The sequence below is a fragment of the Lithobates pipiens genome, unplaced genomic scaffold (assembly GCF_037356315.1).
Source record: "Lithobates pipiens isolate NorthernLeopardFrog02 unplaced genomic scaffold, aLitPip1_a1.2 Scaffold_22, whole genome shotgun sequence".
In the NCBI taxonomy this organism is placed as follows: Eukaryota; Metazoa; Chordata; class Amphibia; order Anura; family Ranidae; genus Lithobates; species Lithobates pipiens.
Window position 1 is genome coordinate 84,699,448 of NW_027507784.1, and position 19,116 is coordinate 84,718,563.

Genomic DNA, 19,116 nt, shown 5'->3' on the forward strand with positions numbered 1-19,116 from the left:
GGTTAAAAACATTATTGGGTAGTATATCGGGGTACCTAGCGCTATAAAAACCTGGCGGTGAACCTAAAAAAATAACTAGCTACCTAGCGACACATGCAGCGATCAGAAAAATGATCGCTTAGTGACACTGGCAAAAGGGGGTGAAAGGGTTAACTAGCGGCAATCAGGGGGTTAAAAACATTATTGGGTAGTATATCGGGGTACCTAGCGATATAAAAACCTGGCGGTGAACCTAAAAAAATAACTAGCTACCTAGCGACACATGCAGCGATCAGAAAAATGATCGCTTAGTGACACTGGCAAAAGGGGGTGAAAGGGTTAACTCTAGGGGCAATCAGGGGGTTAAATCTTTATTGGGGGGTGATAGGGGGCTACCCTGGACCTAACACTAACTGTCCTGACAGTTTTTACTGTCACAACTGACACTGAATGCATTGATCAGTAAAGAAATGATCAATGCAATCAGTGACACTGTGACTGGGGGGGAGGGGGATCGGGGGGGGGATCGGGGGGGGGGTTTGTGTGCCTGTGTGTACCTACATGTCAGTGTAGTGTTGGTGCACACTTACTTTTAGTCTTCTCCTCGTAGTCCGGTCAAAAAGACCGCCCCGAGGAGAATGACATCACTTCCTCCTTCCTGTGTAAACAATACACAGTGGGAGGAAGCTTCTCATTGGCCAGGAGCGATCCAGAGGGGGTGGCCGAAAACGAACGGCCATCCCCTCATCACGGAGCGCTCCTGGAGGGAACCGGACCGTCGTATCCAACGGGAGGGGGTCCGATTGGACCCCCCACCCGCTGGAAGGCAATCACGTACATCTACGTGATTGTGCCTGCCTGTGCCATTGTGCTGACGTACATTGGCAATACGGCGGTCCTGAAGTGGTTAAAGCGACGCAGAGCCAAATTGTAAAAAGTGCCCTGGTCAGGAAGGGGGTAAAATCGTCTGGGGCTGAAGTGGATATTAGTGGCGAATTTGGGAAAAATCAGTGAGCCAATCACACAAGCAGGAAATGACATATCTGAGGGGTGTTCCGTATACATTCTGTGTACAGAACTCCTCCAGGTGGCCATATTACATTGCATTCTACATACAATTACGGAGCTGCAGATTGAAAAGGAAAGGTCATGACTAGGGTACAACATACTGTGACTTGTTTCCATTTTAACCTTTACCACTGCTACGCCCCCTTATGCTTAAATACCCCAGAAACTGAGACCACGCCAATCTGGAGTAAAACATGGCTGTAGCAGCCAATTATCTTTATTATAAAATTATTCAAAATAATTAGCATAAATAACATAAATAACATAATTAACAAATCTAAACTCAGGTATTAAGGCACTTCCTCCATTGAACTCCTCCCGTTGGCCTGTGCTAAGATAAACCCACCAACCACCATCATAACAACCATCTGGCACTGCGGTACCCAACTCTAATAGACCTCAAGCTGACAAACTAGCTCAGAGGTCAAACCCTGACTGCAGTGCACCTGATACCAACTTCAGCTAAAACCACTGTTAGCTGTATCACCACCGACGGGTACTATACCACCGATAGGTCCCGCACTCTTCCATCACTGGGGTAAATCTTTCATCCGCACAGACCAACACCATGCCACAGTACGCAAGGGCAAAGCCTTACCCTTGCGCGCCCTGCCACACCCTCAACGCTCTCTGAACTCCATCCTGAATACCCAGGGACCATAAATCTGTCCCCACATCATTAAGGTGCACTCCATCCCTTTTGAGATAGCGCCACGTATCCACCTCCAATTCGAAGTGCCTTACCGCCAACTCCCCATTCCTGACCACAAAGCCACTGACCTCCTTATTCATTTTCTTCCTGGCCCTGTTAATTTTGTCCACCGACCTTGCGAACCTCCAGGACGTCCTACCCACCATGTCTGACCACACAATGATCATGTGTGGAAAAACAAAGCGGAGCTGCCAAAAATCAAGTTTTATTTCCTTTACCAAATCCAACATGGTCTTCACACCCAAATCGCTGCCCCCCATGTGCAAAACCAGCACATCCGGGAGGCCGTCTAAGCATGCGAACCTATGTACATCGGCCACCGCCCGACCCCACAGCATGCCTGGCACACCTAACCACCGGATAACTGTATACTGATGGGAAAAAATGAGTTGACGGCCATCCGGGCGAGCATCACCCCTTCTGGCCCCCCAACAAACATACGAGTGGCCAACTATCCACACCAATCCCTGTGAAAAAGGAAGAGAAGAAAACACAACCCAAACATCAATAACTAAACAGTACATCAGAAGTACCCGTAATACCCTGACGAAGTTACACAAACAATAAATGCGGGCGAACGTACGACAGAAAACGCTTGGGTTCCCACCTCCCGATCCGCTTCACCGCCGCCTCGTCCAATCCCCACCTGACTGCCTCCATCGCCGCCCCTATGCGGAAGGAATGCGAGGAAAATCTTTGATCCCCAAACCCAATGCTACTAAGCACCGCTTAAAAACAGCCGTAAATTGAAACTTCGAGAGGGATCGTCCATCCTGATGCACCAAAAAAGAGCCACCCACTGTCGGGCGCACGCTCAGGAAGTTGCGCACTAATGCAATAGGGCACAAGGGAGATCCGGGCAGCGCAAACACCTGCACTGATTGTCCCCTGCCCCGCTGATCAGTTTTTTGACCGGCTCACCACAATGGATAGCCAGTCCCCCTCACACACCACTTCAGACATCCCCAGACCCCCCTGTCGCGTCCGCAACGGGCTCACCAATTCGCCAACCCTCAACGCCCCGAAAAATGCCAACGCAAACGCTGCCCTGAACAAGGCCACCTCGTAGGGTGAAGAACAGATCCCCGTCTGGTAAACCCCTCAACTTGAACCAAAACGCCAGCCCAGCCAACTTTCGATTAAGCCCGGCCACAGACACTCCTAACTCAAAATTACTGGAAACAAAATAAATCACCAGCAAACGCAAGTCCTGCTCCTCCTGCCCCACCAAAACCTTCTGTACGAGGTCGGCCCACTCTGCCCACACTTTGCTATATGCTGACCACGTAGCCTCGCTCACCGACCGTCTGATCCAGCCGGCTACTATTCCAAAGAAATCCTCCACAGCCATTCCGGACAAGGAACCCCGCGTTCCTCCGCCCCTGGTGCCAACTCCCGAAACTTGTCCCACTGGAAGCGAGACAAAGCATCAGCGATAACGTTCTCCACCCCCGGAAGATGTATAGCATAGATAAACACGTTTAACTGTAAACATCGCAACACGAGGTGCCTGAGCAACTTGACCACTGGCGGAGATGCCGCCGATACCTTGTTGATCACCTGCACCACCCCCAAGTTATCCCTGTGAAAGCGAACTTTCAGATTCCGAAACGCTTCGCCCCACAGTTCCACCGCCAGCACCACTGGAAACAGCTCCAGAAGTAGCATGTTTTTAAGCAGGCCTGCCGCCTTCCACGACTCAGGCCATGGCCCCGCACTCCAGCGCCCTTGGAAAAAAGCACCAAAGCCAGCCGCCCCCGCTGCATCCGTGTACAGCTCCAGGTCAAAATTACTAACTGGGCCCGACATCCACAGCGCCCTGGCGTTGAAGTTAGCAAGGAACGTGTGCCATGTCGCCAAATCCTCTCTATGTGCCTTCAACAGACGCACATAGTGCTTGGGCGAGGTGGCCCCCGCGGCGCTGGCCGACAGCCGTCGGCAAAACACCCTCCCCATCGGCAGGATGCGACACGCAAAATTCAACTTACCCAACAGCGATTACAATGGTCGAAGCTGAACCTTGCGCAACCCCAACATCCCACGAATCTCCGCCTGAAGCACCCTCAACTTGTCCTCCGGCAGCCTACATTCCATCCTCTCTGAGTCCAAAATAATGCCCAAGAAGATCAACACCGTACGAGGACCCTCTGTTTTGTCCGGCGCCAGGGGAACTCCGAACTTCTCGGCAACATGTTCCAACGTAGCCAACAGTACTGCGCAAACCTCCGAAGCAGGCGGGCCCACGCAGAGGAAGTCGTCGAGGTAATGTATTACCGAATTCAGTCCCGCGACGTCCCGCACAACCCACTCCAGGAAAGAACTAAATTGTTCGAACAGCACACAAGAGATGGAACAGCCCATAGGCAAACAAAGATCGACATAGAATTCATCCTGCCACTGACAACCCAACAGCCGGAAGCTTTCACAATGCATGGGAAGCAGGCGAAAAGCCAAATTAATATCAGTCTTCGCCATCAGAGCCCCTTTCCCATACTTCTTTACCCAGAAAACAGCAGCATCGAACAACGTATACGACACAGCGAAAACTGCTGGATCAATGGCGTCGTTCACAGATCCCCTTTTCGGATACAAGTGATTAATGAGCCTGAATTTGTTGGGCTCATTTTTGGGCACCACACCCAAAGGCGACACCACCAAATCCGGAATGGGCACAACAGAAAAGGGGGCCCCCCCATGCGCCCCAAAGACACCTCCTTTTTTAACTTGTCCGATACCACCCCGGCGTGTTGCAATGCCGACCTCAAAATGCGTGCCATGGGGGGCGCTTCACCCAGCTGCGCCGGAATCCTAAAACCCTCTTCAAAACCCCAGGCCAGCAACTGTGCGGCTTCCTGATACGGGTACCTAGCGAGGAAAGGCAGCATCTTTGCCACTTTCACCGGCGTGGTCCCCCTTTCCAGCAGCATCACTGGGCTTGCCTTTACCCTGCTTAAAGCAGCGGGACAAGGGATGCCCCCCCCACCACATCCCGAGCACTCATGCTTGTACTGGCATGACCCTCCGAACTTGCAGGAGCCCTCATTGAACTGCCAGCACACCCCTTTTTTTCTTGTGGCCAATTGTCCGGGGTTAGTGGACTCACCGCCCCCCCCCCGTGAAAAAACTGGCTAGGTGACCTCGCCGAGGTCATAAGGCACATCCACAAGCTGATGTCCTTATGATCCCATCTCAAGGACGGGCGAATGGCCCTCCGCTGACAAAATTGCTCGTCATAACCCAACCATGACGTTCCCCTGTAGACTCTGTAGGCCTCTCCCACGGCGTCAAGGTAGCAAAACAGCGCCGAGCAGTGTTCCGGGTTCCGTTCCCCTACCACGCTAGCCAAAATGGCGAATGCCTGCAACCAATTCGTAAATGTCCGAGGAATGAGCCTGTAACGCCTCTTCTCCTCGTCCTCTTTCTTGTGGTCCTCCGGCCTCACCCTATCGAGATTAAACTTCTCCAACGGTAGGAGGGCGAAAATCTCCACGTATTCACCTTTCCATAGCTTCTCCCTAACTTCCGGCTTCAGATGGGCCCCCAGGGGCCCCTCGAAGCAGACATAAACATCGCACTTCGCCGTGTCCGCTAAACGAACTAAATCCTGTTTCTTCGTGGGCACAGTGGTCTCCCCCCCCCCCCGCGGAAGGCTTATCCATCCCCTGTTCAGCCACCCCCACCACCAAAGTGGCAGGCGCCCCACTTGGCCGCCCCTTGCGCGCTGCCCCACCCCCACACCTCCCCCAACAGTACCATGTAAAGCAGACAAAGTAATTGTGGACTCACCGCGATGCCTGGAAGGAGTCCCACCAGCCGAAGGTCCCGAGTCCACCACCGCCGGCAGCGCCTGCTGCCCCTCGTCCTCCGATTGCTACAGCTCCCCCTCCGAGCGATCTTCAACCAACTCCGCCTCACTTGCCGACTGCCCTCCAGCGGATGCGTCACTGGATGCCGGGGATCCGCAGACCGACTGATTCCTCTGCAGCGCACCAGATCCGCTCGATGACTTCCGCAACGACTTGCCGGGGCCTGCCCGCCCCCTGGCACAGTGCCGCTCCAGGCCACTGCCCAACGCCACCACTCCCCCTCCATCAGCCTCAGCCCAGCGACCACCGTAAGGGGGCCCCTGCCGTCCATCCATCCCAGAGGGGCCACCTGCCGCACGTCCCTGGAGCCCAGCAGCCATCCCCTTGGGTGCCTCAGATGTAAGCCCCGCCCCCGCCGCCGCAATGCCTGGAGCAGGGGCCTCCCGCACAGTCTGTGGTCCCCCAGCCCTCACAGTCACAGTCCCGGCCTGGCAAGCCCCCCACTGCCTTGCCCGATCCAGAAGGCCGCTTGAAGAGGCCCCCCCGCTCGCTTCGCGGGCGGGCCTGAAGGGGGTCTGTGAGCCCGGCCACGAGTGCCACTATTCCCGGGGAGGGGGGAGAGAGGGGGGTCCGGAGAGAAGCGATCCGGCGGCCGCTCGTGCCGTCACCCGCCCGGACCGCTCGGCCGTTGATGTGGACTCACCCAGTGCCGCTGCTAAACAAGCCTCGAGCCATCCAGGGCCCCTGGATGCCGCTTCCGCTTTTAGTTGTGCAAAAAGTTCCTCCACCGCCGCCATGCTGCCACCAAGCTCGCTCCCGATCAGCAGACTGAGGAGGGGAGGAGCCGCCTCCGCACATTAACTCTGCTCCTCCCCTCCCAGTCCTATGACTGAACCGCCCACTCTCTGGCTGTAGCCACCTGCCTGTCAGGTGAGAGAATTCTGCAGCTCCGCTGCCGCCCGATTGCTCACACACACCCTGGTACCGGCGTCCTGCCCCCACCGCCGTACCGTGCCATTCTTACCAGGATCTGCTTGCCCATCGGGGGGCCCGGGATCTCCGCGGCTGGTGCAGGCAGGTAGAGGGGAAGGAGAAGAGCGCACACACGTCCGCTCTCCTTCACTGCTTGTTGTGACCCAGAAAGCAACGAGCTCTCGGTTTTTCCGGCTCGCTTTCCCGGGAAAGGATGTCTTACAATGCGATCAGCATTGCAAAACATTCAGTGGAATACAGGGGAGACATTGGTGGTCTTTTAGACTCTGCATATCTCAATAAAGAGAACCCGTCACCTAAAATCATCACGTAGTGGGACTGTTTGTCCCCCTATGTGATGAATAAAAAACTTTTTTTTTCCAAAAAACTTAAGTTACACCCAAGCACATAAACCCCCCCAAAAAATTGGAGGCCCCCCACCCCCACATATACACACGCATGAACGTAAACGCGTGTGTCAGGGCGCCTACGCATGAAAATGTTGCTTGCGATACACATGTTACATATTGCCGCGCACGCTGGAATGAGAGTAATAATTTTAACAAGACCTCCTCTGTAACACTAAACTGATACCTTTTGAAGCTTTGCCTATAGAAGATATAACGTAGTGAAGTTTTATGTCATTTCACGGGTGCACAAAAATGTAAGGTTTGGCATGTTGGGTATATATTTACCCGGCGCATATTTTACTAAGAATTGGGAAATTTATTGCATTTGTCTGCTCTAAAATTCACGTTTGTGACATTAAAAATTGCAACTACCACTATTTTATTCTCTAGGTTGTCTGCTTTCACAAATTATGTAATATTTGTGAGTTTTGTTTAATCTTCAGGCCTAAAATTATTTTTTAAACATGTGCCAAAAAAATGCAAAAACGTCTCTACAAGTGAAAGGGTTAAAGCAGCTGGTGAGGAGACGATACATTGCCTCCTCACTGCCTGTCAAATGCTCTCTAAGGCTGGGTTCACACCTGTGCAAATTTGATGTGGCTTTCTGCGCAACCAATTCGCATAGCAGGAGATTGTGACCGGTTCTCTATGGAGCCGGTTCTCTATGGAGCGGCTCCGGTGTGATTTGCACAGGAGACCTGTGCGTAAGGTTGCCACCTCATCCCTTTAAAACCAAACACATATTAATTACACAGGTTCTGTGGCTAATTAAGGTGGTAATTAAACTCACATGGAGCCGTATCTGCATTCAGTTAGCCTCAGAACCTGTGTAATTCATATGTGTTCAGGTTTAAGGCCGGGTTCACACCGCTGCGATGCGGGAACGCCACGAATCCGCTGCGTTTTCCCGCATCGCACACCTCCCGCCGGCAGTTCACACTGCCCTATGCGGACGGCTGGGAGTGTCAATGTTATGTTAATGACACCCCCAGATCCGTCCGCATATCGCAGTGCGATCTGACGACTTGCACAGGAATCGGATCGCATGGTGTGAACCCCCATGCGATCCGATTCTGTTGCGGACCAAAAAAAGGGTCCCGTGCGAGTTTGCTGCGGGAGCGCTGCGAATTCAGCCATACTATCTGTATGGCTGAACTCGCATCGCTACGGAGATCGGATGTGATTTGCGGTGCGAATCACATCCGGGTCTCCCCCCGCAGCAGTGTGAACCCAGCCTAAAGGGATGAGGTGGCAACTCTACCTGTGTTTCTTTTGGTCTGTTTCAGGTCCAAATTAAGCCAAAAATTCAGGTTGAAATCGGACCTGAAACTGTGAATGAAGACGCACCGGACTCCTGTGTTCTAGTGTGATCCCAGCCTAAAGAGCGGTCCGAATGAAAATTGCTCCTTAGAGACCAAAGCAAAAAGCAAGAGCGAATGAGCTCTTAGAGCAGGTTACATATTTAGCAAAATGTGGAGGTAAAGAATAACTAAAAGCAAACTTTTTTTATTTTGGATAGTGTAAAGAGGGATTGGAACATCTGTCAGGTTTTTATTGCTGTCTGCATCTCCTTAATGAGGAAACACTCTCTTTATTTGACATGTTTACCGTTATCACTAAAAATGAAAAATCACTACTTTGGGTTGTCCCCAAAACAAGAATAGAGGAGAAATCTTCCAATAGGGACAATAGTTCTGCTGCGGATTCTTTCATTTTGAATGGATTTCCTCTTACTTCCTGTTTTGACTGTGAGACAGGAAGTGAAGGGAAATCTCCCCAATGGGGCTCAGATGGCAAAAAAATAAAAATACTGACGAGTGTTATAACCTTCCCTAAGTGCTGGTTCACACAGGGGCGATGCGACCTGCACACGACTTCAGCAGCGACTTGCAAAACGACTTCTGTATAGAAGTCAATGCAAGTCGTCTGTAGTCGCCCCCAAAAATAGTACAGGAACCTTTTTCTAAGTCGGAGCGACTTGAGTCGCTCCTATTAGAACGGTTCCATAGTACAGAATGGAGCGCAACTTGTCAGGCAGCTAAGTCGCCTGACAAGTCGCTCCTGTGTGAACCGGGACTAAAGCTGGCCAATCATTATTCAATTCTCTTGTATACCAATGGACTCCACTTTTCTCAGTGGGAGATCGATCCGTTGATCCCCGCTGAGCAGGCAGATGACAGGTCTGTCTCCATTCACTGTGCAGAGAAAGACCTGTCAGAGCCCTGCTCTCCTCTATGGGGAGATTGGATGGAAACAGACCCCCTATCCGTTTTGCATCCGATCCTCCAGACGGATGGAAGATAGGGTCACCATCCACCTGGATTTCAGGGGCAGGATCACCGCTGACATCTGCCGCTCCATAGAGGTGCATGGAGCGTCCAATCAGGTCCAACTGAAAGGCAGACCTGATCAGAGCGCCCGTGTGAAAGGGGCCTTAGATTTACCAAAACCACATAATATGAAGTAAAACTAAACTTTCAATGTGTATGCAATCAGGCAGGCTCTTGCACAACATAGTTGAAGGTAAATCTAAAGGAAATTGAATAAGAAAATTGTATAATGTATGGTCAGCCTCTCTCCCTCCAAAAATGAAAAAAAATATTTTAGTTCTACTTTGGCTGCCCAGGATTCCAGGGGTTTGAAACACACAAAATAAAATCTCACATATACTTTGCTAAATAAGAAGCAGTCCGAATTGCAAATGTGTGGCTAATTTTCTTTAACAAAAGTCCCCCTGAGATTGTATCAGGTGATTATAATGAAGGTGAACCCAGCCAATCAGAGATCAGTGTGTTGGGTGATCTACATATATAAGAAGGAGCTCAGATTGTTGGGCTCACATGTACTGAGCACCACGGATCTTTTCCAGCTCTGCACACAGGCTTTGCATTGTAAGTATATGGAATTGGCCTTTTCTAGTGTAATTTCTAATACTGAAGAATGTAAATTATAGGTGTTGGGTATGAATGATTTAATTTATATGGATGTGCACTCTTGTATAGTAGGGGTTGGGACATATTTTTATTTTTCTCCTCCGTTTGCTTGTCGTCCAACATTTCAAGTGTCTGAAACGATATTACTTTCCAGAGATCTTGGGACAACCTAACCTACACATTGCTACTTTTCACTAGGATGTCCATTTTTGGGCCCACCCTTCACTGACCACACATGGCTATGATTGACTTTTGAGGCCACCCAGCATACAGTATTGATGGGGCACATATTGTGGTAGGCTAGGATGAGCCCATTGGAGAGTTGGGAGAGCAGAGTATTGCTACAATCCCCCCACCTAATGCCTGTAGCAACCAATCAGCATGTACTGGTCTGACTTGAGCAAAGTGACTTCTGATTACATAATTGAGCAATAACAAAAGACACCTACCCTGGGTAAAATGTAGGTTGTCAATGATGAGTTTCTCCTAATACCGCTGACTGAGAACAGCCTGCAGATCTGGAAGTCAATAAGTCAGATCTTCTGATTTGTATACGTGTTCTAGATGAGGCCCTCAGAGTACAGAAGGGATTTAATCAGTATGACAGCCAAGCAACATGCATTTTGAGAGGTCGGTTATGGTGAGATTTTTAACCCTTTTAGTGAGTGTGTGAGTCTTAATGTATTCCTAAACCCAGGACCCTGCATTCACTATATCTGATCTCCCACAGTACATGGAAATGCAATTCTTTAGTAAATCTCAATGGCTAAATTCATTTTCTCATTAACAGTGTATATAGCAGTCTTGTGACTTTTACTGTGTGTTCCTGAGAATGATCCCTAGTTTAAAATGGTTGTAAAATCCTATAATCCGCTCTATTACTGTAGTGTGTGTTTCTGTAATACATTATTGTAACATACAACTCAACCTTTTGAGATGGAATTGAGGGACACCTATCTGCAAACCTATGCAGGCATAGGCCACACCCCTTGCCACACCCCCTTAAAGAATTCTAGAAAAAACACAAGATTGGTTAAACCTTAAAGGATAAATCCTTTTATATTGGCTTTTGGAATTTACAAATGCAGCAATTTATAAAATGGATGAAAGGTTTAGCACTGCAAAACACTTAATCTTTCAAAAAAAGTGCCTTTTTATATACAACTATATAGATCAGACTGAAATGAGGGACTTTGCTCCAAATCAGAGAGAGTCCCTCAAAATCATGGCCAGGTGGGTGCTATGCTGTAATAGAGCATATTATAGGATTTTACAAGCATTTTAATTCGGTTCACACTGGGAACTCCTGACAGGGAGGGGGACAGAAGATGGCATATTACATGGTAAGACCTACCCAAAAATAAGCACTACTGTCTTATTTTTGGGGAAACAAGGTATCAGTATTTTGGTTAAAGCAGGTAGTTATTTTCATTCTCCTGACTGTTCTGGGGCTGCCGTACCCCTGACCCTCTGGACAGTGCTGATTGGCCCTGTGCTGATCTCATGCACCCTCCCAAGAGAAACTCTAGCAATACACACAACTGAGAAAGTACAGAGCTGGGAGGGGGCACTCTGCACAATCAGACTGGGTGCTGCTTAAGAAGGGGAGGATAAGAGAAGACGGGATCAAAGTTACTTTATTGTTACAGTTGTGGCTTTAAACTTTTTAAAGGGTACACATATTAAACACTCCTGTACCTGCCCATATTGCATGTTCCATCAATGCACAAACTGGGTTTAACATTCCTTTCATGGAAATGTAAATGATGACGTGCTGGAAAAGATCACTAGAGATCTGGGGAAAAAAATATGGACTCTCCTGAAGACCATACTAAGACCAGAAAATGTGGGGGGCAGGTGGCGTTCAGGTTGGCATTACCTTCCCCCTCTTAGAACTACAAATGAAGTTGGTGCTGGAAGATTTCTGCTGCCCAGTGCTGTGATAGCTATATGTTCCTTGTTCAGACCTATGTAATGGGTAATGTACTTACTCATGGCAGCAGCCTAACATACTGTAATGTTTCTTGTACTGCATCTGTAAAATCTAAAATGGCTTGACTGGTTAATGGATGCATATCTTAATTGTATTTTTGTTTCTCTTCCTTTTCAGCATCTCAGCTATGATTGTCCCAAAGAGCAAAAGTAAAGCAGATTTTTGTGGCGTGGACCAGTATTACTATATTGTCAGGCCAGACCTTAATTGTTACATGAGATCATCAAACTTTAATCATGGAGAAGGGCTGGATGTCTTCAGCTTGCACCCATCCTGCAGGAATGGAGATCATTATGTGGCTTATGAGGATGACCACTTCTACATTATCAAGTCAGACCACTACCGTCGAGTTACAAACATGAACACAGATGACAGTGCAGTTGTTTACTCCCTACACCCTAACTGTCAAGGGGGCAGTCATTATTGTTCGGCTTTTGGATACTTCTATATCATTTTTCAGGACCGAGGGGTCTATCGCCGAACAAGGAACATGAACAAATATGAAGCGGGTGAAGAATTCACGCTACACCCGGAATGCAGAAATGGCCTTTATTATTTTGGTGTGAGAAATTACTACTATTTTGTGAATCCTGAGGACCAATGGGGAGGGATTAAGTACACAAGATGTACCAACTTCAACAAAAACGAGGGTGTTGATACCTACTCGTTCCATCCCAGCATCTACGGCTTTCTGCCTGGAGGCCTGGCTATTGCCAAGGGCCCATCCTATGGTGAGTGGGTGTGCATCAAGACCATTGACAATGACTCCCAGACCCCCCTTCAATGGAAGAATCAGGTTTCCAAGAAGGTTGGATATGAAAAGGAGAAGGTATCCAGTATGGAGCACAACTGGAAAGTAACAGCAACTGTCTCGGCCGAGACAGGAGGATTGGGTGCTTTGATCACTAAGGCCCAGTTTTCCCTTAGCACTGAATACGGTGGCTCTAGTACAAACACAGAGAAAGAGAATTGGAATGAGGTCACTGAAGTTTCAGAGACAATGACACTCACTGTGGAGCCCAAACAAAAAGTCTACATCTTTGTCTACCAGATGGGATTGGGAAAAGAGCCTGTGCTACATTGCCGTGACATGAGAATTCTTGACAAGCCTTCTCCACCTACTGATAACCCCCTTCCACATGCATGAAATTTAGTTCAGGTTTAGATTTCCAAAGTTGATGTGTCTTCAGTCACTCCTATTAGCAGTGGACCTATACTAGTTCTCATACTGGACAATGTAAGACTTTCACAGGAGAGGTTTTGGGCAGATTGTAATTCCTTCCCCTGTGGTCAATGCTCTGCTGCCATACCATTGATAATCCTGTAGGGCTGTAGAACATTCCTGTTTTCACTTTGTGCCCACCTGGGCAAGTGATGTGGCTTTTTTTTTTTTTTTTTTCCCCTTCTCCCTCTGTGGGAAGACAGGATGGGAAATGTCCTAGTACCAGGATATCAGGGGTGGCGAGTGCAATCTACTTCAGAGTACTTTCTGTGACATCCAGTTACATTTGCCCTGTATGACTGATGCCAAGGTTCACTTCAAAGGACAACTTTAAAATTGTATACCTTGGCAGGCTGAGAAAGTGGTGACCATTGCATTTGGACCGTAATTCTGTTTAATAAATATGCTTTGAAATTGCATTTCCTGTGTCCTGCTTAATTTTAAAACTTAAGAAACACAGCTGCATTTTTAAACTACAACATTTAATGGTGTAACTTTTTGTGCAGTTTTTGCAAAATCTCTCCCTAACACACTAGTGTTTGTCATCTGTACCCTGGTTCAGCAAGATCTGTTAGCGGTCAGAATATATTTCCTATGTGCGGTTTGCTTCATAGGAATTTCTGATAATTCAGAAGCATCCAAAATACAAATTTTGTTGCTGAATTTCAGATCCAAATTCTGTTACAATGGAAACGTGACTGGTGTTCTGTTGACTAATCAGATTTTCTGCTGCTAAATGAAGGTTGGGGTGTGTGAATTTTAATGGGAGTGGGAGATTATGAATGTTCGTTTTTAATATTCTGTTACGATGAAGTTAAAAACCCAGGGATGGTGGGAGCCCCTCATGTCAAGTAATTTTCTGCAGAAGAGAATGACATTTTGCAACCTGACTTTGGGGCAAAGTATCTCGGGGCCACTTGTAGCTAGGAACCCTAAATTTGGTATGCTAACACATCACTACAAAATCACCAAATTTGGGGTTTCTAGCACCAAGTGACCCCGAGATGCGTGGCCCCAAGTCGGGTTGCAAAATGTCATTCTCCGCTGCAGTAAAGTGCTTGACATTTTGCGGCCACATAACTTGGGGGCACTTGGAGCTACAAAGCCCAAATTTGGAGATGTTGTAGTACTATGTTTGCATACCAAATTTGGGGTTTTGAGATGCGTGGCCCCAAATTTGGGTCCTTTTACGAATTCGTTAGCATTGTAATTTGGATGCGTCCGAATTTAGATTCGAAATGCACATGTCTAGATGGAAGTAGGACTGATATTGCAGGGCCCAGTAGGATGACAGTTGTACAATAGATGTGTTGTACCAGTGTGAACCCGGCCTAAAAGGGAAAGTTGTGAGCAGCCCTGCTCACACAGGCCAGAAAGTTAAATATACTTCAGCATGCAAGAAATTATATAACAGAAGTAATTGCAATTAGTGGAACAGATACTATCATTCAAATAACACGGTGCCCATACAATTGCAATAGAGCAGATGTTAATGGTACAATGTTGCAGTAAGGCACAGTATTGCAGCAGCAGATTACTTTTCAATGGCACAGTTTAGCAGTGGAATTTTGCTCAGTAGTGGCAGAGCCGATCCTAGGGGCACCGACGTCTGGGTGCAGAAATATTTCTGGCGCCCCCACATGGACATGGTCATCTTATCTCCTCCCCCGTTACAAATCTTTCTATGGCAAAGACTCAAACACAGAGATGCTCCCCTAAGGAGTCTTCGTTACCCTGGGATCCTCCCATGATCTCTTAACAATAAACAAATTACAGGAAGTGAGTACACTAATGGGGACCTAGAGGGAGGAATCTCTCTGATGAACACGGAGAGGGCTTCTATTAGAGTATGGTAGAAAGAGCCCTCAGACATACAACAGATGACGGTGAGAGACTGCAGCCATGATGATACAAAAGATGGTCAGAGACTGCAGACATGATATCAAATGCAGCCTACCAGTTTCCACAACACAGCTCATAAGTGGCCACCAATTGTAGCCTGTCAGTGGCCACTAATTGCAGCCTACCAATGCCTCTGGATCACACAGAGCGGCAATGATCTATCATGAAGCTTGGATTTGAATCACCCAGGCGGCCACTGTAACAAAGACCTGCCTCCTAGACCAGCTTGCGGCTTCTATGATGCAGGTCACACAGATTGAACACTGATCCAAAGCAGTGAAATTGAATCTACCTCACAGGAGGCGGGACTTTGTTACAGTGCCACTGGGCATTTCAGACCAAAGCTCATGCAGTGTGTGTGGAACACACACAAGCAGTAGTATCACTAGGGTTGGTGTCACCTGGTGTGATAAAACATGGTGTCCCCCCCCCACCTGTTTTTGGGCCAGCAGCCCAGCATTGGAGCTCGTTGGTGCATGTTACGGTATTCAGTAAGGCCTACAGCAGTGGTTGTTAACTCCGGTCCTCTGTACCCACTAACAGGCCAGAATTTAACCACTTCAATACTGGGCTATAGTCATATAACATCTGCAGATGGGATCTCCCATCCTAGACGGGAATTAAATTGGCTCTGTACCACGTGACTGGCTATGTCCAATCACAGCTGGTCACAGAATGTAAACAAACCGCAGTAACGAGATGTTACCGGGTTCTCCTCCTCACACACCAATCGTGTGTGAGAAGGGGATTGTGGTAACATATCATTACCACTTACAGTACACACCAACCACACTGATTGGCCCCCAGTAAAGAGTACCAGTCACAGCCCATCTGAGTACCCGGGTACCTGTCACAGCCCATCTGAATACCTGTCAGCACCCGAGTACCAGTCACAGCCCATCAGAGTACCCGAGTATCTATTTGTAGCCCATCAGATTACTTGAGTACCTGTCAGCAGGCCATCAGAGTACCCGAGTATCAATCTCCAGCCGATCAGAGTACCCAAGTACCTGTCACCAGCCTATTAGACTACCCAAGTACTTGTCTCCAGTCCAACTGAGTACCTATCTGCAGCCCATGCCTCATAGAATGGGTAGGGTAGGGACCGATGTGAGTGTGCAATGTACAGGGGCAATTGTAGACACTCACTCAGGTTGAACTGGATGGACTGGTGTCTTTATTCAACCTTACTAACTATGAAACTATGAATGTACGTTGGGGTATTTGCTTTCCAAAATGGGGTCAATTCGTGGGTAATTCCACTGTCCTCATGCACCAGGACCTTCAAAAATGTGATAGGTAGGAATGAAATGAGATGTGTAATTTATGCTCCTAGAACACCTGAAGGTACTACTTCAATGTTGGGCCTCTCTATGTGGACAGGCTGTGTAAAAGTCTCACATGTGTGGTATCGCCATACTCAGGACGAGTAGCAGAATGTGTTTTTGGGTGTAATTTTTGCTATATACATGCTATGTGTTAGAAATATCTTATAAATTGACAACTTTGTGTAAAAAAAAAAAAAAAAAAAAGATTTTCATTTACTTTCCACATTTTCTGAAGACTTGTGTAAAAAAATTAACTGTTCAAAAGACTCATTATGCCTCATAGAATAGATGTTGGGGTGTTTACTTTCCAAAGTGAGGTAATTTTGTGCTCCAGGGCCTTCAAAAGTGTAATAGGTCGTTAGGAAGTTAGAGGTGTAATTTATGCTCCTAGTACACCTGATGGTGCTCACTGCATGTTGGGCCTCTATATGTGGCGGGGCTGTGTAAAAGTCTCACACATGGTATCGCTATATTCAGGAGGAGTAGCAAAATGTATTTTGGGGTGTAATTGGAAGAATGCATATGCTGTGTGTGAGAAAAAACTTGTTATGACAATTTTGTGAAAAAAATGTTAATCTTAATTTTCTGAGGAATTTGGGGAAAAGATTACAACTTCAAAAAACTCACCATGCCTCTTGCTAAACACCTTTGACTGTCTACTTTTCAAAAAGGGGTTAATTGCAGGGTATTTGTACTTTTCTGACATTTCAGGGCCTCAAGAAATGAGCTAGGCCGTCAGCGCATCAAGTGTGATCAATTTTCAATGATTTGCACCATAGCTTGTAGACTCTATAACGTTCACAGAGACTAATGCTGGCCATACATTATACAATTTTCTCCTATAGATTTCCTTTAGATTTCCCAAAACAATATAATGAGGCCAAATCTAAACACTTTCAATTTGTGTGCAATCAGACAGGCACTTGTACCACACAGTTGAAGGTAAATCTAAAGGAAATTTAATAAAAAAATTGTATGGTGTATGGCCAGCTTAAATAATATCCACTAATTTGGGTTATTTTTTACCAAAGAGATGTAGCCGTATAACTTTTGGCCCAAATTTATGAACAAAAAATGACTTATTTGCAAAATGTTATCATAGAAACTAAAGTGTTTTCTTTTTCAAAATTTTCACTCTTTTTTCACGTAGGTTGCAAAAAATAAAAAACCCAGTCGTGATTAAATACCACCAAAAGAAAGCTCTATTTGTATGAAAAAAATGATAAAAATTTTGTTTGGGTACAGTGTTGCATGACTGAGTAATTGGCATTCAAAGTGTGAGAGCACTGAAAGCTAAAAATTTGTCTGGGAAGGAAGGGTGTATAAATGTCCTATATTAAAGTGGTTGTAAACCCTTACAAACCACTTTGACCTACAGGTAAGCCTAGATTAAGGCTTACCTGAAGGTCCAAGAAATATCTCCTAAACCTACAGGGTTTAGGAGATATTTGCCAAAACACAGGCACCGCTGTCTACGGCGCATGCGCCTTAGACAGCGGCGCGCAGGCGCACTGAGCACGCTGCTGTCAGCGGCGATATGCTGCGAGTGGCAGCTCCCATGCACATGCGCGGGAGTGACATCATCGCAGCTTCATCGAATGACAGCGGCAGAGCAGCGAGACCCACCGAGAAGATGGATGCTCCGGACTACAGGGGACATCGATGACTTCGCTGGCTCTTGTGTCAGGTAAGTGACATATAATGGACTACTATGTGATGCATAGTAGTCCATTATGCTTTACCTTTGCAGGGAATCAAAGAGGAAGTAAACTCCTCAGGGTTTACTTCCTCTTTAATTATTACCTTGGGGAGATGCAGACTAGAATACTGTAATCACTGAGCAGCAAATGGTATCACCTTTGATGTATTTTAGTTATCTTGCAAACCTGGCCTGTTAATGGGTCCCGAGGACAGGAGTAGAGAACCACTGGCCTAGAGGATGGCCTCTGGCTGGACGTTCGCTCACTCTGATTTGCCCAGGGTGACTCTGGTCAGTAGTGTAGCATGTCTGTACCCTGGGAGTGGCTCAGTCTTTTTCTGACTGGTGGTGCTGGGCAGCAGTGTGGCTTTCTCTCTTGTGGTGCTGGGCAGAAGCATGGCTCTCTCTGGTGGTGCTGGGCAGCAGCGTGGCTCTCTCTGGTGGTGCTGGGCAGCAACTTCGCCCTCTCTTGTGGTGCTGGGCAGCAGCGTGACTCTCTCTTGGTGCTGGGCAGCAGCGTGACTCTCTCTCTCTCTCTCTCTCTCTCTCTCTCTCTCTCGGTGCTGGGCAGCAGCGTGGCTTTCTCTCTTGTGCTGGGCAGCAGCGTGGCTTTCTCTCTTGTGCTGGGCAGAAGCGTGGCTCTCTCTCTTGTGGTGCTGGGCAGCAGCATGGCTCTCTCTGGTGGTGCTGGGCAGCAGCATGGCTCTCTCTGGTGGTGCTGGGCAGCAGCATGGCTCTCTCTGGTGGTGCTGGGCAGCAGCATGGCTCTCTCTGGTGGTGCTGGGCAGCAGCATGGCTCTCTCTGGTGGTGCTGGGCAGCAGCATGGCTCTCTCTGGTGGTGCTGGGCAGCAGCATGGCTCTCTCTCTCTCTCTCTCTCTCTCTCTCTCTCTCTCTCTCTCTCTCTCTCTCTCTCTCTCTCTCTCTCTCTCTCTCTCTCTCTCTCTCTCTCTCTCTCTCTCTCTCTCTCTCTCTCTCTCTCTCTCTCTCTCTCTCTCTCTCTCTCTCTCTCTCTCTCTCTCTCTCTCTCTCTCTCTCGGCTCCCGGCGGTGACATCCCGCAGCTCGCCTCCCCCTTGTCACAGTAGGGCCAC

General features: G+C 47.9%; 1 protein-coding gene across 1 annotated transcript; it reads left to right on the forward strand.

Annotated features, from left to right (window-relative positions):
- Positions 1-9,802: 9,802 nt before the first annotated feature.
- Positions 9,803-13,855, forward strand: LOC143925419 (uncharacterized). The gene is made up of 2 exons (XM_077449971.1): positions 9,803-9,838; positions 11,991-13,855. Exon 2 carries the CDS (start codon positions 12,001-12,003, stop codon positions 13,018-13,020), a length of 1,020 nt encoding a protein of 339 aa, XP_077306097.1. The 5' UTR covers positions 9,803-9,838; positions 11,991-12,000; the 3' UTR covers positions 13,021-13,855.
- The last annotated feature ends 5,261 nt before the right edge of the window (positions 13,856-19,116 follow it).

Coding starts and splice junctions, on each gene's coding strand:
- LOC143925419 (XM_077449971.1), top strand. CDS start 12,001: ATGATTGTCCCAAAGAGCAAAAGTAAAGCAGATTTTTGTGGCGTGGAC.